The sequence below is a fragment of the Anomaloglossus baeobatrachus genome, chromosome 2 (genome assembly GCF_048569485.1).
Source record: "Anomaloglossus baeobatrachus isolate aAnoBae1 chromosome 2, aAnoBae1.hap1, whole genome shotgun sequence".
Taxonomy (NCBI): domain Eukaryota; kingdom Metazoa; phylum Chordata; class Amphibia; order Anura; family Aromobatidae; genus Anomaloglossus; species Anomaloglossus baeobatrachus.
In genome coordinates, this window is record NC_134354.1 from 29736405 (window position 1) to 29755116 (window position 18712).

At 52.7% G+C, this 18712-nt stretch overlaps 1 protein-coding gene across 2 annotated transcripts in view; it reads left to right on the plus strand.

The window, feature by feature from the left end:
- Positions 1-17891, plus strand: part of TMPRSS2 (transmembrane serine protease 2) — a 95666-nt gene extending 77775 nt beyond the window's left edge. For both annotated transcript variants that reach the window (XM_075334955.1, XM_075334956.1), the window contains exon 14: positions 15535-17891. In XM_075334955.1, coding sequence (XP_075191070.1) covers positions 15535-15546 — 12 coding nt within the window. In that variant the 3' untranslated portion in view covers positions 15547-17891. The remainder of the gene's footprint in view (positions 1-15534) is intronic.
- The last annotated feature ends 821 nt before the right edge of the window (positions 17892-18712 follow it).

The following is an 18712-nucleotide window of genomic DNA, read 5'->3' on the forward strand; positions in this document are numbered from 1 at the left end:
ATAGAAAGCCTGTGCCTTGGCACCCTTGCTTTTTTGCTGCTGTTGTCTAGCCATCTAGAAGCATATAGCCAAGAATAGCGACCGTACAGTGCAATGTATAGCATACCAGCATAAAGTACAAATGAACACATCAGCACATGCAATACAAGCAGCCTAGAAAGCCTGTGCCTTAGCACCCTTGCTTTTTTGCTGCTGTTGTCCAGCCATCTAGGAGTATATAGCCAAGAATAGCGACCGTACAGTGCAGTGTATAGCATACCAGCATAAAGTACAAATGAACACTTCAGCACATGCAATACAAGCAGCCTAGAAAGCCTGTGCCTTAGCACCCTTGCTTTTTGCTGCTGTAGTCTAGCCATCTAGGCATAAAGTACAAATGGCATTAGTGGGGTCAGCACTTCAGGTGCTGCTTACCGCCCGCCCAAAGGCGGGTGTGTGGTCGCCCGAATCCTGTGACTGGTTGCCCAGAGCTTGTCTCCCTTCTCCAGCCCAGACTGCGTGCAGGAATGGCTGCCGGCGTCTTGTGAAGAGGGGCGGGCCGTGGGCGTGCCCCAGACAAGAGCGGGAAACTGGCGTCCCACTGTGTCCAGTGAAGGGGGCTGGAGAATGCAAAGCAGACTCCAGCCCTCGGCGCTGACTGTCTGTACAGTGTCCCGCCTCACCCCTGACTGGCAGGGCTGGGGGCGGGAACGAAGCGAAAACTAGGCCGCCAAGCCGGGGACTCGAGTAATAAGCGCGGCCGTCCTATGTGCACGGCCAGCGCGGAAGTCCCCGGCGCACCATAAGTCCCAGCCGCGCCACAGTGTAAAACACCCCGCAGCGGCCGGCGCGGCAGTTTCTAACACATAAATTCACTCAGCTAAGCTGCAGTGAATAATAGCACAAGCGCTCCGCGCTGTTGTCCCCGGCGCACTAGCACTCCCAGCAATGCTGGTGTGTGTGTGCGCGATGTGTACGGAGACACAGAGTACCTTAATGTAGCAGGGCCTGTCCCTGACGATACCCAGCTCCATATCCAGCAGGTTCTCTGGACCTGTAAGATCCCACTTCACCCAGAGCCCCGAGGGGGGATGGGGAAGGAAAACAGCATGTGGGCTCCAGCCTCCGTACCCGCAATGGGTACCTCAACCTTAACAAACACCCGACAAAAGTGGGGTGAGAAGGGAGCATGCTGGGGGCCCTAGTATGGGCCCTCTTTTCTTCCATCCGACATAGTCAGCAGCTGCTGCTGACTAAAAACAGTGGAGCTATGCGTGGATGTCTGACCTCCTTCGCACAAAGCATAAAACTGAAGCAGCCCGTGATCCACGGGGGGTGTATATGCAGAAGGGGAGGGGCCTTACACTTTTTAGTGTAATACTTTGTGTGGCCTCCGGAGGCAGTAGCTATACACCCAATCGTCTGGGTCTCCCAATGGAGCGCCGAAGAAATATAATGTATGTACACAGTGACTGCAGCAGCAGAATAGTGAGTGCAGCTCTGGAGTATAATACAGGATATAACTCAGGATCAGTAATGTAATGTATGTACACAGTGACTGCACCAGCAGAATAGTGAGTGCAGCTCTGGAGTATAATACAGGAGGTAACTCAGGATCAGTAATGTAATGTATGTACACAGTGACTGCACCAGCAGAATAGTGAGTGCAGCTCTGGGGTATAATACAGGAGGTAACTCAGGATCAGTAATGTAATGTATGTACACAGTGACTGCACCAGCAGAATAGTGAGTGCAGCTCTGGAGCATAATACAGGAGGTAACTCAGGATCAGTAATGTAATGTATGTGCACAGAGACTGCACCAGCAGAATAGTGAGTGCAGCTCTGGAGTATAATACAGGAGGTAACTCAGGATCAGTAATGTAATGTATGTACACAGTGACTGCACCAGCAGAATAGTGAGTGCGGCTCTGGAGTATAATACAGGAGGTAACTCAGGATCAGTAATGTAATGTATGTACACAGTGACTACACCAGCAGAATAGTGAGTGCGGCTCTGGAGTATAATACAGGAGGTAACTCAGGATCAGTAATGTAATCTATGTACACAGTGACTGCACCAGCAGAATAGAGAGGGCAGCTCTGGCGTATAATACATTACTGATCCTGAGTTACATCCTGTATTATACTCCAGAGCTGCACTCACTCTTCTGCTGGTGCAGTCTCTGTGCACATACATTACATTACTGATCCTGTACTGATCCTGAGTTACGGTACATCTTGTATTATATCCCAGAGCTGCACTCACTATTCTGCAGGTGCAGTTCCTGTGTACATACATTATATTTTCTGTATTACAGTTAGGTCCAGAAATATTTGGACAGTGACACAAGTTTTGTTATTTTAGCTGTTTACAAAAACATGTTCAGAAATACAATTATATATATAATATGGGCTGAAAGTGCACACTCCCAGCTGCAATATGAGAGTTTTCACATCCAAATCGGAGAAAGGGTTTAGGAATCATAGCTCTGTAATGCATAGCCTCCTCTTTTTCAAGGGACCAAAAATAATTGGACAAGGAACTCTAAGGGCTGCAATTAACTCTACAGGTTAACGAGGGAGACGCCTTCAATCAATGAAGTAGTTAAAAGGTCTGGGGTTGATTACAGGTGTGTGGTTTTGCATTTGGAAGCTGTTGCTGTGACCAGACAACATGCGGTCTAAGGAACTCTCAATTGAGGTGAAGCAGAACATCCTGAGGCTGAAAAAAAAGAAAAAATCCATCAGAGAGATAGCAGACATGCTTGGAGTAGCAAAATCAACAGTCGGGTACATTCTGAGAAAAAAAGGAATTGACTGGTGAGCTTGGAAACTCAAAAAGGCCTGGGCGTCCACGGATGACAACAGTGGTGGATGATCGCCGCATACTTTCTTTGGTGAAGAAGAACCCGTTCACAACATCAACTGAAGTCCAGAACACTCTCAGTGAAGTAGGTGTATCTGTCTCTAAGTCAACAGTAAAGAGAAGACTCCATGAAAGTAAATACAAAGGGTTCACATATAGATGCAAACCATTCATCAATTCCAAAAATAGACAGGCTGAAAAACACCTCATGAAGCCAGCTCAGTTCTGGAAAAGTATTCTATGGACAGATGAGACAAAGATCAACCTGTACCAGAATGATGGGAAGAAAAAAGTTTGGAGAAGAAAGGGAACGGCACATGATCCAAGGCACACCACATCCTCTGTAAAACATGGTGGAGGCAACGTGATGGCATGGGCATGCATGGCTTTCAATGGCACTAGGTCACTTGTGTTTATTGATGACATAACAGCAGACAAGAGTAGCCGGATGAATTCTGAAGTGTACCGGGATATACTTTCAGCCCAGATTCAGCCAAATGCCGCAAAGTTGATCGGACGGCGCTTCATAGTACAGATGGACAATGACCCCAAGCATACAGCCAAAGCTACCCAGGAGTTCATGAGTGCAAAAAAGTGGAACATTCTGCAATGGCCAAGTCAATCACCAGATCTTAACCCAATTGAGCATGCATTTCACTTGCTCAAATCCAGACTTAAGACGGAAAGACCCACAAACAAGCAAGACCTGAAGGCTGCGGCTGTAAAGGCCTGGCAAAGCATTAAGAAGGAGGAAGAAGGGAATTTTGTTTACTTACCGTAAATTCCTTTTCTTCTAGCTCCTATTGGGAGACCCAGACAATTGGGTGTATAGCTTCTGCCTCCGGAGGCCACACAAAGTATTACACTTTAAAAAGTGTAATCCCTCCCCTCTGCCTATACACCCTCCCGTGCATCACGGGCTCCTCAGTTTTGGTGCAAAAGCAGGAAGGAGAAAACTTATAAATTGGTCTAGGGTAAATTCAATCCGAAGGATGTTCGGAGAACTGAAAACCATGAACCAAAAGAACAATTCAACATGAACAACATGTGTACACAAAAGAACAACCAGCCCGAAGGGAACAGGGGCGGGTGCAGGGTCTCCCAATAGGAGCTAGAAGAAAAGGAATTTACGGTAAGTATGTGAAGCCCCACAGGTGTTGTGTCAGTGCATTACCTTCAGGGACTCCACGTAGCTGGATCTCGTCACAGGTAGGGAATCTTCAGTTTTGATCGTGACGCCACTCTCAGATTTGCGGTCAGTGGGGACCGCCACTGCAGGTTAGGGGACGCCTGGGGCTGATGGTGGGTGCAGTCGGATGTAGTAGCCTCCTGAGAGTGAGGCAAGCCCCAGGGCCCTGTGTAGGTTTGTAGTACCACCAGTCGCAGAATGACTCACACAGGCAGAAATGTCTTTCAAGGGCTTTACTCACATTTGATGGCAGGGTGAGTAGCCCGTGCGTAGCTGGGATGAACCAGGTGGGAACCAGGTATCCTTCAGGCTGACTTTATGAGGGTGACTACTGACTCGCCTTCCTTAGCCCTTGGTGGTTTGGGGTGACCCCGACTTTTAGTCCCTATGGGGGTCACCCAGGGAAGATGCTGCAGCCTCTCTCTCCCCTTCGGTCGCCGTATGCTTGTTCCCCGGACCAGGCCACTCCAGCTGCTTGCCTCCTGTGACCTATGGGCCCTCACTGTGGTTACGTGGCTGCGGCTTTTGTGGTGTTGTGGTGTGGGCTTTGAGAGCCCCACACCGGCAGGTTTAGCAGAAGAAAGCTGGATCTATCTTCGCTTCGGGATCTGCCGCCCGGTTGGGCCTGGTGCTCTCTAGCAGTCTCCTTACTTCCCACTCCGTGCTTTCTCTCTAGCTGAAGCTGGCTTTCAGGTAGCACTCCTAGTTGACCGTTCTCCCCCGTCAGTAGCCACTGCGCGGGCGCTGTTAGACAGCAACAGCCCCACAGGTCTGCTCCTCACTGAGCCCTACGGAGTTCTCTGCTCTAACTGACTCACTGCTCCTCCTCTCCTGTTCTTGCCTACGCCACCTAGCAACCAGACTCTCCACCACACCCCTTGAGAGGAGATGGAGGCTTTTGGCCCCCTCCACTATTCCAGTGAAGGTCAAGGCTTTTCCCCCTCCTGGGATCCCCAGGGGTCCTCTCATGGGTACATGTGTGAGACCTGATCACTATGCGCCTGTGTTCCACACCCCTGTCAGCCTTCTGGATTACCTGTATTGTACTGTCCCCAGCATGGGTGCAGTACTCAGTGGTGCCTGACCAGGTCAGGGGCGCCACATTCCCCCTTAGTTATCACCAGCACGTCCTCGGGCTGCAAGACAACATTTTAAAATGCATAAAACATTAAAACATGTAAAACATTTAAAAGCACCAGGTACCATACATCACCACCCTCCACCCACAAGTCCGTTAACCCACCCAAACCCTTTCACGTTGGCCGCGGCTTCAGCCACTTCTGGCAGGATGTAGAGGCGGCTTACATGGGCTGGTGGTTTCAGGGTATACCTGGCCTGGTGGATCCGCGCCTTCAGCCTCTTCTGGCAGGATGCAGAGGCGGCCTCCACAGTTGGTGCTGACCAGGTACCCTCTTTGTGGTGGTGAGCCAAGGCCCCATAAACAGGCGTGCTCTCTGGTTGCAGGTGAGCCAAGGCCCTATATACGGACGGGCTCCTCCTGGTTGCAGACGAGCCAAGCCCCTAAACAGGCTGACTCTGGTGGCGGTGGTGCCCTCTGGTGTAACTATTTACACTGCGAGAGTTTGTGGCTATAGCCAGTTCATAGCCTTAAGGTTTATGGTTCTCTCACAATAGTTTTTGTGGGCACATGCTTAAACGTGAACGTTGCAAAACAAAACTTTTCAAACTTCAACTGGTAACTTCTTTCTTTACTTTACTTTACTCCTCTTTACCAGGGCTTGAGCCTGCTGGGCTGCGGCACCTGTTGCTTTCTGGCTCTTTGTCGTCGTCTGTGGTTGTTTCCTCTGTAGGTTCCTTGTCTTCTCTCTCTTGATCTTCATCTGTGTCTCTATCTCTGTCTTTTCTTTCCTCTTTGGGACATGGTGCTACATCTAAGGCATAGTAGCCCCTTTCTCCTTGATGCAAGGTGAACTGTACTGCGTCTCCAATTTTCAAATTTCTGCCTGAATGTCCTCTGGGTAGGTGGGCTTGAACATCTCTCCGATTCACAAATATGCCCTCTTTTATTCCTCTTGCTACAATAAAGCCGTATCCGCTTTTCAAATTGAAGTCCTCTACTACTCCTCTGTAAAGGGGTCCTCTGACCTGGGCTTTGGATCTTCTCAGTAATCTTTTCTCCTGCAGGTCTCTGGCTGTGACCTCTCTCTGCTCTGGAGACTGTGGTGCAGGGGACAGTGTTGCTCTGTTGCGACGCCTTGTCTTGTGGGCTGGGTTCTGCGAAGTGCAGCTTACAAGCTCCCAGGTGAGACTTTTAGGCAGATCTTCGTCAGCGGACGGTGTCAGGTCTTCCTCATCCCAACGGGAATAGGGTAACATCTCCGGCTCTGAGTATTGCTCCACTGCTGGTGGCTCCGGAGTCAGCTCCTCAGCTTCCTGGCCTCCTCTCCCCCTTAGTTCTTCTTGGCACTCCTTTGGTGGCAGTGCTGGGGATTGGCTTTCTTCAGCTGGTCTGGGCGGTGAACTCTCTGGCGCGGCTGCAGGGGTTGCCTGCATCTCCTTGGGGGTATGCGGAGGGAGCAGATACCGATCCACCATCTCTTGTGGGAACTGGGCCTCTAGATCAGCCTTCAGCTTCCAGTATTCGGGGTCCTCTCCTATCAGGGTCTTCCTAGCAGGGACCTCTTTGGACTGGGGAGCGGTGTCTGCTCTGGCCTTGCAGGCCGGGGTAAATGATGAGGTAAACTCTTCTTGGCGGGCCGCGCCTGGCATGGCGGCGGTCTGGTCTTGGCGGGCCGCGCCCGGCATGGCGGCGGCCTGGTCTTGGAGGGCCGCGCCCGGCATGGCGGCGGCCTGGTCTTGGCGGGCCGCGCCCGGCATGGCGGCGGCCTGGATCGGCATCGCAGCTGCGATGGGATCTGTGCAGGCTGGGCTGGGCGTCGCTGCAGGGACCGGGTCTTGGTGGGCCGAGCAGGGCATCGCTGCGGCGGCCGGGGCTTGGCGGGCCGAGCAGGGCATCGCTGCGGCGGCCGGGGCTTGACGGGCCGAGCAGGGCATCGCTGCGGCGGCCGGGTCTTGGCGGGCCGAGCAGGGCATCGCTGCGGCGGCCGGGTCTTGGCGGGCCGAGCAGGGCATCGCTGCGGCGGCCGGGTCTTGGCGGGCCGAGCAGGGCATCGCTGCGGCCGCTGGGGCTTGGAAGGCCGCACCTGGTGTGGCTGCGGCCTGCTTCAGCGTCGCCGCACCGGACGCCTCTTCGGGGACCGCGGGCGTGGCAGCAGGGGTCGGGGCACTTGCGCTGGCCGGGGCATCACTCGACTCACCCACCGGTGGCAGCATCGGGGTCTGCGTCATCGCCGTCCTGTCTGGCACTCGGCGCGCGGCTCTCCTTTCATAGGCCCGAACCGCCGCGGTCATCTCCAGCATTTCCATCCGTTCTTCCCGGATCTGCTCCACAACCCGGGTCTCCAGTCGGTCGCAGAACTGGGCCAGCTCCCGATACCACCAGGCAGCGGAGCCCGGTTCTGGATTTCTGCGGTCAGACGCCATTTCTTCTGCGCCCTCTTCTGCACGACTCTCCAGCTGTGGACTCGCCGTTGCCTCTAGTAGCAAGCTGTTCAGTTTCTGCTCTGCCTCTTTCAGCAGCTCCTCTCCCAGCAGCAGGCTTGTGGCTCTCTTTCCTTCCCGCCGTCTCTGGACGCTTCCACTCTCATAGCTGGCAAGGTCAGAACTCTGCAGGGGATCTCTGGGTAGCCACACCTCTTCGTGGGCGGTAACTTCTCCCAGCGCGGGCTGCTGTTGTTTTTCAGCGCGCTTTTCATGGTGGCAATATGGCGGCGCTTCCAATTTTTCAAGCGGACCGCCCAGGCACATGGTCACCTGTCTGAACAGGTCTAGTCCTTATCCTGTTCGTGACGCCAGATGTGAAGCCCCACAGGTGTTGTGTCAGTGCATTACCTTCAGGGACTCCACGTAGCTGGATCTCGTCACAGGTAGGGAATCTTCAGTTTTGATCGTGACGCCACTCTCAGATTTGCGGTCAGTGGGGACCGCCACTGCAGGTTAGGGGACGCCTGGGGCTGATGGTGGGTGCAGTCGGATGTAGTAGCCTCCTGAGAGTGAGGCAAGCCCCAGGGCCCTGTGTAGGTTTGTAGTACCACCAGTCGCAGAATGACTCACACAGGCAGAAATGTCTTTCAAGGGCTTTACTCACATTTGATGGCAGGGTGAGTAGCCCGGGCGTAGCTGGGATGAACCAGGTGGGAACCAGGTATCCTTCAGGCTGACTTTATGAGGGTGACTACTGACTCGCCTTCCTTAGCCCTTGGTGGTTTGGGGTGACCCCGACTTTTAGTCCCTATGGGGGTCACCCAGGGAAGATGCTGCAGCCTCTCTCTCCCCTTCGGTCGCCGTATGCTTGTTCCCCGGACCAGGCCACTCCAGCTGCTTGCCTCCTGTGACCTATGGGCCCTCACTGTGGTTACGTGGCTGCGGCTTTTGTGGTGTTGTGGTGTGGGCTTTGAGAGCCCCACACCGGCAGGTTTAGCAGAAGAAAGCTGGATCTATCTTCGCTTCGGGATCTGCCGCCCGGTTGGGCCTGGTGCTCTCTAGCAGTCTCCTTACTTCCCACTCCGTGCTTTCTCTCTAGCTGAAGCTGGCTTTCAGGTAGCACTCCTAGTTGACCGTTCTCCCCCGTCAGTAGCCACTGCGCGGGCGCTGTTAGACAGCAACAGCCCCACAGGTCTGCTCCTCACTGAGCCCTACGGAGTTCTCTGCTCTAACTGACTCACTGCTCCTCCTCTCCTGTTCTTGCCTACGCCACCTAGCAACCAGACTCTCCACCACACCCCTTGAGAGGAGATGGAGGCTTTTGGCCCCCTCCACTATTCCAGTGAAGGTCAAGGCTTTTCCCCCTCCTGGGATCCCCAGGGGTCCTCTCATGGGTACATGTGTGAGACCTGATCACTATGCGCCTGTGTTCCACACCCCTGTCAGCCTTCTGGATTACCTGTATTGTACTGTCCCCAGCATGGGTGCAGTACTCAGTGGTGCCTGACCAGGTCAGGGGCGCCACAAGTAAACAAAATTCCCTTCTTCTTTGTCGCTCCATTGGGAGACCCAGACAATTGGGACGTCCAAGAGCAGTCCCTGGGTGGGTAAAAGAATACCTCAATAAGAAGAGCCGAAACGGCCCCCTCTTACAGGTGGGCAACCGCCGCCTGAAGGACTCGCCTACCTAGACTGGCGTCTGCCGAAGCATAGGTATGCACTTGATAGTGTTTCGTGAAAGTGTGCAGACTAGACCACGTAGCTGCCTGACACACCTGCTGAGCCGTAGCCCGGTGCCGCAATGCCCAGGACGCACCCACGGCTCTGGTAGAATGGGCTTTCAGCCCTGAAGGAAGCGGAAGCCCAGAAGAACGGTAGGCCTCGAGAATCGGTTCCTTGATCCACCGAGCCAAGGTTGACTTGGAAGCCTGCGAACCCTTACGCTGGCCAGCGACAAGGACAAAGAGCGCATCTGAACGACGCAGGGGCGCCGTGCGAGACACGTAGAGTCGGAGTGCTCTCACCAGATCCAAAGAGTGCAAATCCTTTTCACATTGGTGAATTGGATTAGGGCAAAATGAAGGCAAGGAGATATCCTGATTGAGATGAAAAGGAGATACCACCTTAGGGAGAAAATCCGGGACCGGACGCAGAACCACCTTATCCTGGTGAAACACCAGGAAGGGGGCTTTGCATGACAGTGCTGCAAGCTCAGACACTCTCCGGAGTGATGTAACTGCCACTAGAAAGGCCACCTTCTGCGAAAGACGTGATAAAGAGACATCCCGCAGCGGCTCGAAAGGTGGTTTCTGAAGAGCCGTTAGCACCCTGTTAAGATCCCAGGGTTCCAGCGGACGCTTGTAAAGTGGGACTATGTGGCAAACTCCCTGCAGGAACGTGCGGACCTGCGGAAGCCTGGCTAGGCGCTTTTGAAAAAATACGGAGAGCGCCGATACTTGGCCCTTGAGAGAGCCGAGTGACAAACCCTTGTCCATTCCGGATTGAAGGAATGAAAGAAAAGTGGGTAAGGCAAACGGCCATGGAGGAAAACCGTTATCAGAGCACCAGGATAAGAAGATTTGCCAAGACCTGTAATAGATCTTGGCGGACGTTGGCTTCCTGGCCTGTCTCATGGTGGCAATGACATCCTGAGATAACCCTGACGACGCTAGGAGCCAGGACTCAATGGCCACACAGTCAGGTTGAGGGCCACAGAATTCAGATGGAAAAACGGGCCTTGTGACAGCAAGTCTGGGCGGTCTGGAAGCGCCCACGGTTGACCCACCGTGAGATGCCACAGATCCGGGTACCACGACCGCCTCGGCCAGTCTGGAGCGACGAGAATAGCGCGACGGCAGTCGGACCTGATCTTGCGTAACACTCTGGGCAGCATCGCCAGAGGAGGAAACACATAAGGCAGTCGAAACTGCGACCAATCCTGAACTAACGCGTCCGCCGCCAGAGCTCTGTGATCCTGAGACCGAGCCATGAATGCCGGGACTTTGTTGTTGTGCCGTGACGCCATGAGATCGACGTCCGGCGTTCCCCAGCGGCGACAGATCTCTCGAAACACTTCTGGGTGTAGAGACCATTCCCCCGCATCCATGCCCTGACGACTGAGAAAATCTGCTTCCCAGTTTTCTACGCCCGGGATGTGAACTGCGGAGATGGTGGAGGCTGTGGCTTCCACCCACTGCAGAATCCGCCGGACTTCCTGGAAGGCTTGACGACTGCGAGTGCCGCCCTGGTGGTTGATGTATGCGACGGCAGTGGCGTTGTCCGACTGGATGCGGATCTGCCTGCCCTCCAGCCACCGATGGAAAGCCAATAGGGCTAGATACACTGCCCTTATCTCCAGAACATTGATCTGAAGGGAAGACTCTATCGGAGTCCAGGTTCCCTGAGCCCTGTGGCGGAGAAAAACCGCTCCCCACCCTGACAGGCTCGCGTCCTTGGTGACCACAGCCCAGGTTGGGGGTAGGAAGGATTTTCCTTGCGATAGAGAATTGGGAAGGAGCCACCACTGAAGAGACGTCTTGGTTGCAAGGGAAAGAGAGACGTTCCTGTCGAGGGAAGCCGACCTCCTGTCCCATTTGCGGACAATGTCCCATTGGAGTGGCCGCAGATGGAATTGCGCGAACGGCACTGCCTCCATCGCTGCCACCATCTTCCCCAGGAAGTGCATGAGGCGCCTTAAGGGGTGTGACTGACCCCGAAGAAGTGATTGCACCCCTGCCTGCAGAGAAAGCTGTTTGTCCCGTGGTAGCTTGACTACCGCTGACTGTGTATGAAACTCCATCCCGAGGTAAGTCAGTGATTGGGTCGGTGTCAACTTGGATTTCGGAAAGTTGATGATCCACCCGAACTGCTGGAGAGTCGCCAGAGCGACGGTAAGGCTGTGTTGACACGCCAGCCGAGAAGGGGCCCTGACTAGGAGATCGTCTAAGTAGGGAATCACCGAGTGGCCCTGAGAGTGTAGGACCGCCACAACGGATGCCATGACTTTGGTGAAAACCCGTGGGGCTGTCACCAGGCCGAAAGGCAATGCCACGAACTGAAGGTGTTCGTCCCCGATGGCGAAACGCAAGAAGCGTTGATGTTCGGGTGCGATCGGCACGTGGAGATAAGCATCCTTGATGTCGATCGATGCTAGGAAGTCTCCTTGTGACATCGAGGCGATGACCGAGCGGAGAGATTCCATCCGAAACCGTCTGGTTCTCACATGTCTGTTGAGTAGTTTGAGGTCCAGAATGGGACGGAATGATCCGTCCTTTTTTGGAACCACGAACAAGTTGGAGTAAAAGCCGCGACCACGTTCCTGAAGGGGAACGGGGATCACAACTCCTTCTGTCTTCAGAGCGTCCACTGCCTGAAAAAGTGCGTCGGCCTGAGCGGGGGGCGGAGAGGTTCTGAAGAAACGAGCCGCAGGACGAGAGCTGAACTCTATCCTGTAATCGTGAGACAGAATGTCTCTCACCCATCGGTCTTGAACATGTGGCCACCAGGCGTCGCCAAAGCGGGAGAGCCTGCCACCGACCGAGGATGCGGCTAGGGGATGCCGAGAGTCATGAGGAGGCCACCTTGGAGGCAGTGCCTCCTGCGGCCTTTTGGGGGCGTGACTTGGACCGCCACGCATAGGAGTTCCTCTGGCCGTTCTCCGGCCTGCTGGACGAAGAGGATTGGGGCTTGGCGGAGGGACGAAAGGACCGAAACCTCGATTGTATTTTCCGTTGCTGAGGTCTCTTAGGTTTGGACTGGGGTAAGGAGGAGTCCTTTCCCTTGGATTCCTTAATAATCTCATCCAATCGTTCGCCAAACAAGCGGTCGCCAGAAAACGGCAAACCGGTTAAGAACCTCTTGGAGGCCGAGTCTGCCTTCCATTTGCGCAGCCACATGGCCCTGCGGACTGCCACAGAGTTAGCGGATGCCACAGCTGTACGGCTAGCAGAGTCTAGGACTGCGTTCATGGCGTAGGAAGAAAAAGCTGACGCTTGAGAAGTCAAAGACGCAACTTGCGGAGCAGAATTACATGTGACAGCATTAATCTCAGCCAGACAAGCTGAGATAGCTTGGAGTGCCCACACTGCTGCAAAGGCCGGGGCGCAAGACGCGCCCGTGGCCTCATAGATCGACTTCACCAGGAGCTCTATCTGCCTGTCAGTGGCATCCTTTAGCGATGAGCCATCTGAAACCGATACCACAGATCTAGCCGCCAATCTAGAGACTGGAGAATCCACCTTGGGACATTGAGCCCAACCCTTAACGACTTCAGAGGGGAAGGGGTAACGCGTGTCAGTGAGGCGCTTAGTAAAGCGCTTGTCCGGGACCGCTCTGGGCTTCTGGACAGCGTCTCTGAAGTTAGAGTGATCGAAAAACGCACTACGTGTACGTTTGGGGAACCGAAACTGGTGTTTCTCCTGCTGAGACGCCGACTCCTCTACAGTAGGAGGCGGGGGAGAAAGATCCAACACCTGGTTGATGGACGAGATAAGATCATTCACTAAGGCGTCCCCTTCAGGTGTATCAAGGTTAAGGGCGACGTCAGGATCAGAGCCCTGAGCTGCGACGTCCGCCTCGTCCTCCAGAGAGTCCTCAAGCTGGGAACCCGAGCAGCGTGAAGAAGTCGGGGAAGATTCCCAGCGAGCCCGCTTAGCCTGTCTAGGACTGTGGTCCGGGCAGTAGTCCTCCACGTGAGACCTAGGGCCCAACCTGGGAGCGCGCTGCGGCGCGGACCGAGAGGGGCCTGGAGGCGACGATCCCACAGGGGCCGGGGCCTGTGTAAGGACCGGTCTGGACTGCAAAGCTTCTAGCAGCTTGGCAGACCACTTGTCCATAGACTGAGCCATGGATTGTGAAAGTGACTCAGAGAGTTTCTCAGCAAAAGAGGCGAACTCTGTCCCTGCCGCCTGGACAGGGGGAGCAGGGGGGTCTACATGAGCCGAGGGGCCCACTAGTGACCGAGGCTCCGGCTGAGCAAGCGAAACAGGGGTCGAGCATTGCTCACAGTGAGGGTAGGTGGAACCCGCAGGTAACATAGCCCCACAAGAGGTACAGGCCGCAAAAAAACCCTGTGCCTTAACAGCTTTGCTCCTTGTGGACGACATGCTGTTGTCTCCTAGGAGAATGATCACTGAGGGTATATGGGCAAAAAAGGGTATACAGCCCGACCGAACAGAAATATATATATAAATACGTATCTATTCCGGCACCCTAGGGGGACCAGCACCGGGTGACCGGTGTGGCTTACCGACCGCTAAAAAGCGGGGTGTGTGTCCTCCAGATTCCCTGCCTTAGGTCCCCCGGAGCTGCAGAGCTCTTCACTGAGAATCCTCCACCGGCAGAATGCCAAAAAATGGCTGCCGGAGCTCTCAGGGGAGGAGTGGAGCCGTGGGCGGCGCCAGGAAAGTGCGGGAATCTGGAGTCCCCACAGTGATCAGTGAGGGGGGAGGAAACATGCAGGATGCTCCAGCCCTCACATCCGACGTCAGGTCGGCAGTCCCGCCCTTACCCCTGACAGGCAGGCCCGGGGGCGGGATTTTTGCGACTAGGCCGCGATGAAGCCGGGGACTAAATTTGAGACCGCGCCCGACAAGCAGGCACGGTCGGCGCGGAAGTCCGCCGGCCTTCTCAATTCAGCAGCTGCCGCAGCGTCCGGGAAGAAGGTGCGCTCCCTGCACAGTCCCCAAAGGGGACACAGAGTACCTTAGAGTTGCAGGGCCCGGTCCCTGAGGTTGAATAGACTCCGGTCCGGCAGATCCCACAGGGGCTGCGGAGGGAGCACGGTCCCAGAAAATGGATGACCGCTCAGGATCCCACTTCTCCCAGAGCCGCTAAGGGATGGTGAAGGAGACGGCATGAGGCTCCGGCCTTTGTACCTGCAATGGGTACCTCAACCTTAACAACATCACCGACGTAGTGGGGTGAGAAGGGAACATGCCGGGGGCCCCGTGGGGGCCCTCTTTTCTTCCAACCGACATAACTAATATGAGAATGCATGAGTGGATGTGTGCCTCCTTCCACACAAAGCATAAAACTGGGGAGCCCGTGATCCACGGGAGGGTGTATAGGCAGAGGGGAGGGGTTACACTTTTTAAAGTGTAATACTTTGTGTGGCCTCCGGAGGCAGAAGCTATACACCCAATTGTCTGGGTCTCCCAATAGAGCGACAAAGAAACCCAGCGTTTGGTGATGTCCATGGGTTCCAGACTTAGGGCAGTGATTGCCTCCAAAGGATTCGCAACAAAATATTGAAAATAAAAATATTTTGTTTGGGTTTGGTTTATTTGTCCAATTACTTTTGACCTCCTAAAATGTGAAGTGTTTGTAAAGACAAATTGTGACAATTCCTACAATTTCTATCAGATATTTTTGTTCAAACCTTCAAATTAAACGTTACAATCTGCACTTGAATTCTGTTGTAGAGGTTTCATTTCAAATCCAATGTGGTGGCATGCAGAGCCCAACTCGCCAAAATTGTGTCACTGTCCAAATATTTCTGGACCTAACTGTATAATCCAGAGCTGTATTATTACAATATATCAATCAATACAGCTCTGGAGATGGCAAAATGGTGATTGCAGCTCTGGAGTAGAATACAGACAATATAATGTATGTACACAGTGACTGCGCTAGCAGAATAGTGAGTGCAGCTCTGGAGTATAATACAGGATGTAACTCAGGATCAGTACAGGATCAGTAAATGTAATGTATGTACACAGTGACTGCACCAGCAGCATAGTGAGCGCAGCTCTGGAGTATAATACATTACTGATCCTGAGTTGCATCCTGTATTATACTCCAGAGCTGCACTCACTATTCTGCTGGTTCAATCGCTGTGTACATACATTTCTGATCCTCATCTCATGAGAAGGAGCAATAAGGAGGAACATTACATATATTGGGTTTTTCTCAGTAATGGAGTGCTCTGATGTGCTGTATATAGTGAGTGCAGTGAGAATGTTGGATTTCATATAACGTTTCCCCTTCTCTTTCAGACGTACACATGACGGAGCAGCACATGATGGCCCCCGATTATCTCATACTACGTGGGTTATTGGGATGTGTGCCGCCTTTACGGGTATTGGAGCGTTATGTGGAGATCTCGGGGAAGGAATCGCCAGCACCATCCTCTGCTGTAGGACAGTGTATAACGCCACAGTGGCGCCATCTAGTGGCCATTCTATATTTTTCTTCCTCTGGGTTTACAGCTGTTTTTACTCCTTGCACCATTTGTAGACTGTTATTCTGCACTTGGAGTTGCTGAAAATGGACAATGCATCAGTTTTATGTAAAATCAGAAGTGTAAATATTTTTTATTCGAAATTTATGATTTGATTATTTATGTATTTAAGTCGTTATGTGCCAATGTTCACCAAATGAGAACACCGCTACATTATATTATTGGTGACTGTCACCTGCCACCTTGTGCGGAATAAGAAAAACACAGTTGTCGTCATCCAAAACACAGCACCATCTACAGGCTGCCTGCGGAAGGGCAGCTCTGCACCATTCACTTCAAAAAACTCAGAGCTGCAATACCGGACACAACCTGACAAAGAGATGGCGTTAGAAGCCAGTTTTAAGTTGTATTTTTTTTTTCTTGAATTCTGAACAAAGCTCTTAATCGGACACTGAAGCTGTCTGACAGTTGTGGCAGTTCTGAGACTTTTCCATATCTCTTACTTTTCTTTGTCCTCTTAACTTATTCTTGAGTTCATTTGTAATGTGCACTAGAGATGGCCGGTTGTACGTTAAAGAAACGGTAATTAGCCCGACTGCTGGACAGCTGGGTAACAGATTAGATCTTCGGGTCTATACACATAAGACAAGGGTTCGCATATGGTATTCATTAAGATCCAGGGCTTTGGGGTCAAATACCCTATGTGCAGCCATATAGTGTCATATCTCTAGAATATCATAGCCAATTGTCACATTATACTTAAAATATCCAATTTATAAAGCTGTGTGTGTATATATGTATGTCCGCTAAAGGAATCTGCACCATTACATTCACAACATTTTGCAGACGCCCCATGTGACTCAGGGAATGTCATAACTATGTTTTCAGGGGAACATTTAACCCTGCTCTTTACAGTTATTTGCCAAAAAAAGTCAAATGACCTGGGAACGGATCTGTGATTGTATACTCATTATGGGCAGAGACAGTCACACACACACACCCCTATCCCGAGCATCGATTATATATATATATATATATATATATACATATATTTTCGTATGCGCCCCTGAACTCCTAACGGCATTACTAGCTAGTGATATCCCGACCAAAATGCAGGGCCTACACCCCCCCCCAGGACCTGAAGCCCAGTGCCAGTACCCCCTAAACACCTAACATCCCCAGTTTCCCACTCCCAATTAAAGATGACCGACTAGTCCGGGACCCAATGGATGGTCATCCAGAGGTCGAGCCAGTCCAGTCCACTAGAAGACAACCTGGTGGGAGGGGACAGACACAGACTGTCTGACAGTAGTCTGCTAGTGACAGTTGAAGGAGACTGACAGTCACCGTTACACAACCCCGTCTGGAGACATGAGGTGGCAAGGAGAGTGGTTGCCAGTGAGGGTACAGCAAGGTACACCTGGAACCAGAGCCCGACAGGGCATAGGGCCCTAGGTCAGGCGACTGCTTCAGGCAACCTGACAAATACTTGCACAGTGAGCAGACCTTCACGGACCTCACTGACCCAAGAATCCGGGGGACACCAGCAGTAAAGATTGAGCCAGGGACTGGAACAGAACCCTGACCCTACAGGGTTCACACTGCCTGCCGTACGGACAAGAGACTGACGACCAACAGTAAGGCACCCACAAACACTCCAAGCTACGGGGGTCCCACCAACCAGTGAGGGGTGCCAGGGAAAGACAACCAGGTCACCACACCGGCACTGGGACAAAGTGGACCAGGGGTCTGAACAAGCCATCCTTAGTGCCTGAACTCAACAACACCGTGAGTAAAAACAGACGTTGCACTGTACCCCCATCGTGTGGTCTCCCTTCTTTCTGTGCCCTGAGGCCTGGCCCTTCTTGTGGAGGATCTACCATCCAGGCTGCCCCCACCATCAGCCCCAGAGGTAAAAGACTCCAGCGGCGGTTCCATCACCATAACCGCAACCCGCAAGTGGCGTCACAATATAAACTCTTTCATCTCTCCTGTACATATTCCCCAGTAAAAAGCGTCCCCCGGGGTCACGGAAACGGGCATTGGCCATTACACAACCGTGACACATCATCCCCGTACATATACGGCCCAAGTACGCCATAGCTCTGGGGCATCATACATACATACATAGCCAAAAGTAGGTGGACAGTATGTGTAATAGGGTTATCAAACATGGTGTAAAGTGAAACTGACTCAGCTGCTCTTAACAACCAATCAGATTCCACATTTCATTCTTCACAGACTCTTTGGAAAATAAAAGATGGAATCTGATTGGTTGCTAAGGGCAACTGAGTCAGTTTCACTTTACACCATGTTTGATAACCACATGATTGATTGCTCTCAGTGAGAGAAACAAAAGAAGGGAATTTTGTTTACTTACCGTAAATTCCTTTTCTTCTAGCTCCAATTGGGAGACCCAGACAATTGGGTGTATAGCTACTGCCTCCGGAGGCCACACAAAGCATTACACTTAAAAGTGTAAGGCCCCTCCCCTTCTGCCTATACACCCCCCGTGGGATCACGGGCTCCTCAGTTTTAGTGCAAAAGCAAGAAGGAGGAAAGCCAACAACTGGTTTAAGAACAAATTCAATCCGAAGGAACATCGGAGAACCGAAACCATTCAACATGAACAACATGTGTACCCGAAAAAACAAAAATCCCTAAGAAAACAGGGCGGGTGCTGGGTCTCCCAATTGGAGCTAGAAGAAAAGGAATTTACGGTAAGTAAACAAAATTCCCTTCTTCTTTGTCGCTCCTTATTGGGAGACCCAGACAATTGGGAAGTCCAAAAGCAGTCCCTGGGTGGGTATAATAACCCCTCGTGATAGGACCGTAAAACAGCCCTTTCCTACAGGTGGGCAGCCGCCGCCTGAAGGACTTGTCTACCTAGGCTGGCGTCCGCCGAAGCGTAGGTATGCACCTGATAGTGTTTGGTAAAAGTGTGCAGACTCGACCAGGTAGCCGCCTGGCACACCTGCTGAGCCGTAGCCTGG